Source organism: Channa argus, chromosome 22, assembly GCF_033026475.1.
Source record: "Channa argus isolate prfri chromosome 22, Channa argus male v1.0, whole genome shotgun sequence".
Taxonomy (NCBI): domain Eukaryota; kingdom Metazoa; phylum Chordata; class Actinopteri; order Anabantiformes; family Channidae; genus Channa; species Channa argus.
Window position 1 is genome coordinate 2099169 of NC_090218.1, and position 11476 is coordinate 2110644.

At 39.4% G+C, this 11476-nt stretch overlaps 1 protein-coding gene across 1 annotated transcript; it reads right to left on the reverse strand.

Moving 5' to 3' along the window:
• Window positions 1–6962: 6962 nt before the first annotated feature.
• On the reverse strand, window positions 6963–11266 carry pou4f4 (POU class 4 homeobox 4). The gene is made up of 2 exons (XM_067492532.1): window positions 10939–11266; window positions 6963–9748 (listed from the first exon to the last, which is right to left on the reverse strand). Exons 1-2 carry the CDS (start codon window positions 11056–11058, stop codon window positions 8825–8827), a joined length of 1044 nt encoding a protein of 347 aa, XP_067348633.1. The 5' UTR covers window positions 11059–11266; the 3' UTR covers window positions 6963–8824.
• Window positions 11267–11476: the final 210 nt, after the last annotated feature.

Sequence of the window (11476 nt, forward strand, 5' to 3'; positions counted from 1 at the left end):
ATATTTTTACTTTTATTTTGCAACGGTGCCATTGTCAAATTGTATATTTGCATTTTGATTCAATTATTAATTAATGAAAACATTAATTAATTAAATAGTAAGAGTTAATACATTTATTTTTCCAAAACATATAATACAATGTTTTATTTTACTTTAAAATAATATTCTACATAATTAAAATGTGTATATAATGTCATCCTTTCTCCATTCTTCCTTTTAACATAATTATAATAATAATAATAATATGACAAGAAGAAAAGGAAGAAGAAGGCTGAAGAAAAAGAAGAAGATGATGAAAGGATAGGCCCAACATTCACACACGTTTATATATAACATATAGGAGAATTAGTACTCAGTCCTGGAACAAGTACATTGTCTTTGAAAATCTAATTTCTCATCTCTTTGCTTTTTCGCCCATCTCCGCTTATTATCCGCGTGCATGTTGTTTATGTATCAGTCTTTGTGTTTATAGCGGGTGATTTTTGGAGCCTGCGCGTGCACAAGGTACTGTATTTGTAGTGTAGTGCAGAGTATTTATAAAATAAAGATGGAGTTACAGGTTGAGAGATGAAGAGCATAAACGTCTGCTGTGGCGACTTTTTTTTTTTTTTTTTGCTTAATTTACTCGGAAAATAAAGACTACTGTCTGTATAAACGCAGTATAAACGCGAAATGAATATTTAAATGTAGAGTGTGTGGTAGGCTACATTATTGATGGGAACTGAAATCGTATATTTAACGTGAAGCTTGACATAAATGAGACAGAGAGGCTAACAGGGAAGCGAAGCTGGAAATGTTTGACCATAACAGAACTAAAATTTTAATTTCCTATTGAATATCAGTCTCATAGTTTCATGACAACTCCTCCAAAATCAAATCATTCAGGAATCCGCAAACATGATCTGCAGAAGTCACTCATAATCAATAAATAATAAAAGAAAACTGACTGGGATTTATAGTTACTACTATTTTCTTTCATCCAAATTATTGTTATTATTTATTTAGAGGTTCTGGACTGTGGCAAAGACAGAAGAGGCCTGTTAGTGTTTAGGTTTTCTAAACCTATCTTTTTTCTTCTTCTTTAGTAAGCTAAAGAAGGGTTTCCCAAGATCTGGGATTCCTGTTGTGTAAATATTGATATTGCTGCTACGATATTGTTATGGTTTTCATAATTCATGCCACTGCATTTTTTATTGCGTCTGGAATTTATTCAGTCGATCCTGTAACAGTTTGGTGTACAGATACGATCAATAATAATAATCATAATAATAATAATAAAATGTAAATTGGCGCTATATAAATAAAGTTGGATTGAATTAATAATAATAATATCATAAGTCACGACATTTTCCCACATGTGTCTGCTCAGTAACTTTTCTCATAATTGATTCAACAATAACAAGTAACGAAGCGATACAGCTGGATGAACGGTGGGACTGACACGCTGCTCTCCGCCCATTAAGCCTGATAACTGGGCCGTTTGATCACCGCCTTGCCCGCCCCCGATGCTCATTAGGACTGATTAGTTATACAATGTTCCTAATTACCGCCGCCATGTTTTAATTACAGCCTCACATGCATAATGTCCTTACACACATTCAAGCACTAATCTCCCCCAACTAAACCTTTACTCAAGAACAGTTTTTACAATTGTATCCTGCTTCCTGGTGGGTTGGAGAAGGTTTCAGTTCTTCTCAATAAGCAGACCCTAAACCTGTGCAGTGTGGCCTTTGACCTTTGTGTTGGGCTCCTTCTGACTGAGAGAGTTATGTTCTTGGTGTTCTAGATTGATAGTAGCCAATCATCCAAATCTGTGATCAGCTTTCACCCACAGACCATTTATTTATTATTCTGCATATTTATTATTAGCTTCAAAACTTGATCTTTGTGTGTGTTCATTGTTTCTCCCAAAATGAACGCTGTTACAAATGTCTGGAATTAAGGATTTATCTACTAACCTCACTGATAAATCGACACTGACAGAATTGAAAATTTCCTTTTTGTGTCAGTAGCAACCTCCTTGTGTGTGTGTGTGTGTGTGTGTGTGTGTGTGTGTGTGTGTGTGTAAACTTGGTTTTTATCTCCATAACGGAATGCTAACGTGTGTCGATCCCCCCTCAAAATACAATAAATAATAACTGGACAGAAAAAACACACAAATTAGGGCTGCGCTGCCCCCCAATCCCACACATGTGCACCCACACACATGCTTTCTTCTTAATCCCTAACAACATTCATGTACACACACACACACGTTTGCATTAGTGTGTGTGTGTGTTTGAGAGAGAGTGAGAAAGAGAGAGCGAGAGAGAAAGAGAGGGAGAGAGAGAGAGAGAGAGAGAAAGCCATAGTAATGTAACAGAGGGCTGATTCTCCAAGGCCCCAGCACTGCACTCAAGACTCTGAGCTTCATTAAAATTTCATCTCCGCAGTGCTTGGCCAAGGTCTATTTATGAAAATGTGCTTCCTCACTTCATGGAAAACACAAGCTGAAGAGGACTGGATGGAGTAATCTGAAAGGGAGAGGAATTAGAAGCATCTACTGCTTATTCGTATAGACTTGGCTCCCTTCTTGGCAGCCCGTGTGCTATCACAAGGCAATGTTAGGTCTACCATGTGCTGGTTAGGGACCAAAAACCATACAGATCACTTTCCAGGTGACTTGATGTTTAGATCTTCCCCTGGTGCTGAATGAGACTTTGTTGCATGGTTTCAAACCAGAATAGTTTGTGCACAAGGGACGGCAAATGGTCCGCAGTGTAATTTCAAGTCTCTCTACTTCTGTATCCATTCCTACAATACCATTTTTGTTTAAATGCATCCAGTGAGCATGCAACAAGAGACAATACATAGTGGATTCAGTCTGTCCAAATGATGTTCTACTGCCCGGAACAGATGCCAGTAGGGAATCTGTGAACAGCAAGAGACAAATTCAAACATAAAAGCATAAGAAATTCTGTCTTGAGGCAGCAAGAAAATGTTTCAGTCCAGAAAAACTGGAATGAGTAGTGATGGATGAACTACTTTAACCATCTTTTTCAAATTCATATGGAGGGAACATAATTGCAGCCTGGATTACATTTCCCGTTAGTGTTATTTTCCCACTCCAGGAAGTATGACATTCTTAAACTGTTAAGCTGTATTGATGTGGTTGGGGTGGATACTGTGGCAACATTGAGACTCATAAAAGGCCATGTTTGCATCTTGTCTTAACGACTCAAAACACTTACTTAAGATTATAGAAAAAATTATGGCTTTGGTTAAACATGAGATTAATTCATGTTCGCTGACCAAAGTCAAACTAAATAGAAGAAAATGACAAATTGTGTGAATGTCTGGTTTACTAACATCCCATCTCATGGTTTAAAATAAGTCTTTTGATTTTTCAGTGTATAAGAATCTAAATCACCTGTATGCCTAATCACTATATACACATTGCAGTCTGCTGCCCCTGCTGCTAAACTGTAAAGTAGTTTACTACAGTTAAGATACCAATGCTGCTCTGTAACTCTTATGTATCAGTCGTTTAGCTCATTCAGTCTGTGTATAATTGTCAGCTTCATGTATGAGAGCACCACAGTGTTTAAGCTGGAAATACTACCTGTGTTAGGTCGGTCACCATAAGTCCAAAATTAACAACCGCAGCTTGAGAGCTGCTGCAAGCTTTTTGTTTATAATTTCATGATTACAGCTCATCTGTTTTAATGCTATTGGGGGGGGGTGTCATGTAACAGCTAAAGTAATTTTTGTTATGTGAGATGAATCTGCATGAATTGGATTGAGATTGTAGCTGCACCGTTATATTACCCCTCAGTAACCATCCAGAGGCAAGCACTGAATTTGAGGATGAGAAAAAAAAAGTGTGTGTGTGTGTGTTCATCCTTCACTGGTTCACACTGAAGAAAAGCTGCAGTCTGATTTGATCTTGTTTGGATCTGACACAGCGGAAGAAAATGAGGCCTCCCGTCTCTTAATTATTTAAATTAAACAATTAACTACGGCTGTCCTGGGAACAGCTCTTTCAACCACTCATCCACAACAACAACAGCAGCCAGGGTGGAGTCTTGAGGAGGAGGGATCACATGGTAAACAACAACAAATAGAAATGAACATAGAGTAATTTTTTTGTTGCTTTTATTTCTGCAACTTTTTGAGAGTACAGGTGTACACTGTGCAGGCTGAGGTCAGGTTTATAAAAAGCTCCAGAAGTATTTTTTAAATCACAGTATTCATTTGTTCATTTGTTTTCTGTTAAAAATCTCTTAGCCCACTGAGATATGAAGAGTGAAACTTTCTGACACTCAGCCATAAAGTTTTAGTGGATGTTTTGCTTTTTTCTCACAAGAAATTTTTCTCACAATTTTGTTGTGTTTGAGACAATATTATTCATTGGGAACTCTCACATCTTGGAAGTGCAAATGATGTGAAGGCTGACTAAAAGAAAAAGCTACAAATGGTGTAACACAAGAATACATAGTATTGGAAATATAAGACTAATAAATCGCAGCGTCTTAATAAAAACATCTTAAAATACTATCATAATATTATTATCGTCCTTAATTCTAGCGATGTGTATAATTCGCATCCTAACGCTTTGTCTCAAGAAAACTTGATACACTGTTCACACTGATTACACAGTCAATTATATATAATTTATATGCTTTGACTGGAGTGCCGCTCAGCAATTAAACTTTGATGAAGCCATGTACTACATTCTTTGTCATGCCAGCCACTGTCTGGTGGGCAAAAAAACCAAAAAAATCTGTAAATACCAACAAAAGCACAACGTGCAGTCAGTTCTACACTTTAAATAATGATTGATGTGTATGTCAGACAAGATACAAACTATAAGATTCAATATGTTAAACCTGTTTTTTTAATTTATATTAAACATTTAATTAGTGATTAAATGTTGGTCAAGTAGTTCAGGTACTTTTAGAATACATATCAAGAGTAATGTGGAATGTGAAAAGTATGGCGCAAAGCCATATTTCAATTACACATTTTCAGTATATTTTTTCCATTAATGAAGTAAAACGTTTATGAGGCAGTTATTACTTTCGCCTGAAAGCCGGTTCAGTTGTACAGACGTAAATTAAGCAAATTAAGTTAGATAGACTATAGATTTTTGGACACACAAACACATATATATCAATTCTCCCACTGGGGAAGCATCAATTCATAAAATGTGAATTATAGGCATTTGTTATTTTGCTGGCGACCCAGTGGATTCTCCTTCGAGGCCCTCAAAAAGTCCCCAGTCCCCACATTCAGACCCACTTCTTTAAAGGCCTGTATTGGGTTGCTCCAAGGGGATCAGGGCCTGAGTTGCTGTTGTACGACAGAGAAAAGCAGCTTCTTAACAAACACACAAAAATCAATAGTATCATAACAGCTGATATTTATTATTCATTATTAACAAGTTTATGGGCCAAAACCACCTGCTGAGCTGTAGAAAGAAGAAACAAAAAATATTACCAAATGTAAAAGATACAGATCTTATCGCAATAGTATTTAATTAACATAGAGCAGTGAAAGAACTTAATGGTTATCTGCTTTAAGGTCAAGTCTAAGCTTTCAAATATCACTTTATATTTACTAAAGTCACTAACCTTGGTCTATTTTATGGAGGTGTCAGGTTCTAAAAATAAGCTTCTGCACATCCCTTGTGTACAAGAACAAATGCTCACTAATTCAAAATGATTTTGTTTGTGTCAGCAGGTTCTGCTTTCATTGTTATTTGTCATGGAAAGTGGGGTCTTGTGTGTCCGGCACTGTCAGGCTAATGATAACTGTCATGGGCAAATGATTAATGTGTGCATTTTTAGGTTTCATGACCGCACATAGACTGCATATGTCCATTTAACAGACATAGTTGTTGTTATTGGTATTTGGGGCAAAATTGAACTTTGCATTTGCACTCTAGCATCTGATATATCAACAAAGGTTTAAAAGACAATTTGGGGCAGTTCAGTCTTGAATAAACACATTTCTTAAGGACCCTGGTGGTCAGTTAACAGCAAGAAGGACAAAGTGGAGGGTAATATAGTTTGAAGTTACATGAAGTGGGCAACAGACTTTGAATCACGCTGTTGCTTTTCATGTTAGGAAGGACATGGTGATTGGTGGATGTGGTGTGAATTACCTCAGTGTTTCCAAATTTTTGGCTGCAGCCCTGTGTTGCTTTAGCTCTTCTGCGAGAAAATAATACTGATAATAAGTAATAATAAGACCAGTCACCTGATATCAACCTTATATTTCTGGTTGTGGTTTCAGGCAGCATTTTCCTGGGTTTTTGACTTTTTTTAATTACCTAAACCAGGCCATTGGGGAATTGTGGTCCAATTTGGGCCTAGTTTTTTTTTAAAAACTCATTTACTTTTCAAGCTTTCTGATTCTGAAAACAGTGACTCTTTTTTGACTCCACCTCTCAGATGTTTCAGGGTGTTTTCTTCTTTAGAGAAACGTTTGTTTGAACGAAAAGCATCAGATAGGAGGCCTGCCTCCGTATTCCTTGACGTGATAGAGCAGTGTAGTCTTCACACCCAGCAAAGTTGATCAATATTAGAGTCACTCAAGTATCAAATCCTATTCATCACCGCTGGGAAGCAGCCTTCAGACGGACCTCCTTCACCTCCAGGCTTCTCCTGTTTCAGAGCAGCAGCTGCTCTCCGGTCTGCGCAAACACACAGGAGAGACAGAGACACAGACTGCTGCTCAGAGCTCGTATTACACTGGTCCATTAAATTTATCTTTTTTAAAAAACACTATTAATACATCTACCAGCAAACACAGGCTTGATTGGTGACAGCTGAGCTTTAATTGCAATTATTTTTTGTTTGTTTATTTTAGTCACTTCTCGTTTAGTGTAACGTTTTGAAAAAAATATAACTTCTTATGACACTTTACATTTGCATATTTCGATTGTGTATTTTCCAAAGAAAGGCTGTGAGAGAATGAAGTAAAACGTGCACGGTTTATTTCAGCTTCTGTCGCTTACACAGACACATTTAAAGCACACTTTCACAAATGAAATATTTTTTCTTCTTCATCTCCAAAATAAATTAGGTTCAAATAAATAAGGACAATGTAAGTAAGAAAGAAAAATAAGAAAACAAAACATTCCGTTTCGTCTCTGAAGTGTTGAAATCATGTATAAATAAGGCCGACCACTTCCCTTCCTCAGAATGTCTACAAAGTGCGCTCCACAAAGGTGTCAGTGATATAAATAATAAGCAAAATAGTTCGTTTTCATGAGGACACAAAGAGGGGAGAACAACAATAAAATAATAATAATAATAATAATAATAATAATAATAATAATAATAATAATTGATTGTCAAAGCGTCATTGTAGTGAACTTGAACATACACTAGGTTTACACATCAGTGAGCCGTCTAGGCCTAATTCGCCATTTATCCAGTGGAAGATGTAAAAAAAATAACACATTAGAAAACACAAAATTAACCTACGTGTCTTTTTTAACGTGTGTTTGTGTGTGTGTGTGTGTTTAAATCACCATGAACGTGCTAACACTTGCGTAATGAGGTAGACACACAGCTATACCGTGTGAATGTGTGTATTCGTGCTTGCGTTTGTGTGTGTGTGTTTGTGTTTCTTCTTATTGCAATGCATTCACTTCTGAGGGGGTTGTTTTCGGATTTTTGGAGCCATAAACGCACAGAACCCCCCTTTCCCCCTTACTAGTAAACCTTGCAATGGGTTACAGTATTATTGTGCCTCATAAATTAGTCACAGACTGACGTTTTTACTAGTTTAGTCCGATCTGTTCCCCAAAAACCAATTTAAATCCCTACAGAAAAAACACCTGGGAGAAAGAACAGCGAAAATCAAATACATTTCAATGAGCTTTTCCACACACAGAGGTGCAACATATTCACAAATATGTACAATGATAAATATAAAAAAGCTATTCCGACTAAGGAGGATAATAACAATTATTCCTCGATTTTCGTCAATATTATTCTTCTTTTTTTGTACAATAATTGCCATATGAATGAATGAAACAGAGCTTGGTTCCCCTCTTTGCCTGCTGCAATGGTAACCACCACATCTCAGGAGAAGCATAAAGATTTGAGAGTCTGGTTTCAGTCTTTGTCTTCCAGTCCCGTTGCTCCGTCTCCGCTGTCAGATTAAAAAAGGTACACCGTTGAATCCAGCTGTTTTAGTCACTTCGTGGGGCTGAACCTTCCGAAAAACAACTGAAAGGAGTTCCAGTTTATACTGAGTGGAGGACAGTCATCAGGTGCCACATATCCAGATATATTAGTGTCTCTACACAGCACAGCGGAAACTCTCCGGAGATAAGTTTTTTCTTTCACCTGCTTCAAAAGCACAACGTCGGTGCTTGTGTTCAATACTTTCTGTGAAATTGTCCCCACAGCTGGAATTCACATACTGACGTAAAATCACCGTGACTGTTGCTCCTTGACAAAGTGGACAACACTGCAAGGGATCTTAATAAGACATTTAGTCCACAATTTAGTCTGAGAATCTGATTTCTCTTCAACAAATAAACTGAGCTAATGACATGGTGCAGCATCTTACATGTTTAGTGTAGGTTCGTTTCAGCATATCTTGAAAGCAAAAATCATTTAGTGAGACATGAGAAAAAATACTCATACGAATGACATTACATATTTTGTGCGCCCTAAGGACCCCTTGCTGCAAATCACAGGTGCAGCCCCATTACAAAAGGCACAACGGTGTACCTTCTTTTACTGACAGTGTGCAGCAGCAGCACAAATCTCTGATATGTCTTTGTGTAAACGGGGCAGAGACCCACAGGTTTCCCCCGGTGGTCTTAGTGCGCGGCAGAAAACTTCATTCGTTTCTGCTTTTGCCTCTGATTGCAAAACCAAACCCGGACCACGTTCTTTTTCAGGTCCAGTTTCTCGGCGATTGCGGCGATTTTCTCCGACGAGGGCCTCGGTTGCACGGCGAAATAAGCCTCGAGGGAGCGCTTCTCTGGGGCCGCGATGGAAGTGCGTTTCCTCTTTTTGTCGCCCCCGTTGAAAATCTCCGGTTTGGACATCTTCTCCCTCTGGGCCCGCTCCGCTTCCTCCAGCCAGGCCTCTAAGATCGGCTTCAGAGCTACCATGTTGTTGTGTGACAAAGTGAGGGACTCGAACCTGCAGATGGTACTCTGGCTCAGACATCCGACCCCGGGTATCTTAAGGTTGGCTAAGGCCGCGCCCACGTCGGCCTGGGTCACTCCGAGTTTGATCCGCCTTTGTTTAAACCTCTCAGCGAACGACTCAAGCTCCCGAGGATCTGGCTCCGCGTCTCCGCCGGCGCTCCCCAGGGAACTGTGGGAGCCTAGTGCATGTGGGTGCATGTTCATGGACTGTGGATGGTGATGGTGCTGCATGTGGTTAATGGCCGACATGTGGGCGTGGGCGGTGTGCGAGGCCGTGGAGCAGACGTCTGAGCCGGGCATGCCTCCCAAGGAGATGCCCGGTGTGAGATGATCCAGCAGGTCACCCTCTAGGCCCTGTGCCGGCTGGTGGTGCCCCGGGTGGTGGTGGGAGGTGAGGACTGACGGATGATGCAGGTGCGCAGATGAGGAGGTCGGGGTGCAGGTCATGCTGGTCATGGTGGTCATAGTGTGGTAGGTTGCGTCTGGCTTGAACGGGTGGCTCTTTTGGGCCACAATGTCCACAGCGGCCAGAGCTTCAGCTCTCTGCAGTAACGTCTCATCAAAGCCAGCGAAGATGTTGCCCTGAAGCTGCGATATGAGCAGAGTAACGATGGTTAGAAGAGGAAATCTGACACTTTCTGACACTTTCTTGCAGTAATCAAATCAAAAGGTGAAGAAATGTAATGTTTGTAATGCACTTTCAATATGTATAGTTCTTTAATTACACACGGACCATTAACAACTACAGCTACAACTACTATTTTTTTTTCAAAAAGACATTCATGTTGAAACGTGTAAAAAGAAAAAAAGAAAAAAAGATCCTACATATTTTAAGTTTCCTGTAGCAAGAGTAAATATAAATCTCTATAAACGAAGGCCTGGTCAAACAAATCACTGCATCACTGCATCACTGATCATCAATAAGCTGAAATTAATAAATTGCAAACTAACTATCACAAAACTTTAATACAATGCTGCATTACTGTACACAATTTAACAAAGAAAAACAATACTACACGTTTATTATGTCCCACTAGGACAGGGCAGAGTCAAACTTTTGAATATTAAGCATCTCAGTAAGATAAATACTTTTAAGTTATCTTACCCTGCGCATGGTTTCCAAAATATAAATTGATTTTCACAGTTTAAATGCACAAAACCTTAATAAACTCCTACTTTGATTCCCACTATATAATGTAATCTAACGCAAGTTGGGCATCACTGGATCTGTCCAGCGCGCAGAAAGTGTGTCAGCGCGGATGGATATTCATTTAAAATTAATATTTACGATCTCCTGAATAATTTCTATGGAAAATGAAATGAGACGAGTGTGAGTTTGAATATGAATGGGACTTTATGAGATAACAGGCGCTTAGAGAGTCAACGGCTCCTTTTTCTTCTTTTGAAATGCATCTTCCCTTTCAGCAGCACCGCTTACTTGCACACTTGCTTGTACTGTACAGGACTTTGCTTTTCTGATACGTATGTGCGTCTTTACGCATGGCGTTTCTTGTCTTTGTAAACAGAGCGTCTTGTTTTCAATAATCAGACGTTTTTAAAAGTTTTGCCTTTATCATAAAGATTTGTTGGAAACCACATCTAATTGAAATGTACAGTGCAGCAATTAAGATCCGGTGGGTCTGAATCTGTGAGCAATAATGTCCAACGTTACAAATAAGTTACACAGAAGGAACAAATAAGCGATACGCAGTTTGGAGGAGTTTGCAGTTTCAGAAGTTTCGCGACAAACTCAGTAGTGAAGTGGAGTTTGGACTCACCGACGGTGTGGGCAGACAGGCTCTGCGGATGGCCTCCGAGCTGGAGTGCAGAGGAGTATATTTGGGTTCGTGGAGAATGGGGTGCATACTGAAAGGCTGCTTGCTGTTCATCGACATCATGATTGCAGAAGTGAGGGAGGGTCGTTGTCCGTCTTCCTCGTTCGACTCCGTTGTGGTGGTTTTCTATAAAGGAACGCCTCAGAGAGGAAAAACCTGCCAGACGCAGAAAGTTTGGATAATCGCTGTCGCAGGAGCGGTCGGGTTTAGCTGAAAAACAAAAACGAGGAGATGTATCTCCTGTGCTCTTGCTGATCTCCTGTCCCCCTTTCGCCCGTAAATGACTTCTATAATAAATATCCTCCTTGCCTGCAGCGCCTATATTGGACCAATGTCACGCAGGCTTCTCCTGATTGGTGGAAACTCACTCCTTCCCTCTGGACTCTTCTACCAATCATATGTTGAGATCCCTGCTGTAGTTACGCCCATAAACGTGCCTGGAAAGGAGCAACAAGGAAGGATGCTGGATGCGCTGTTAAAA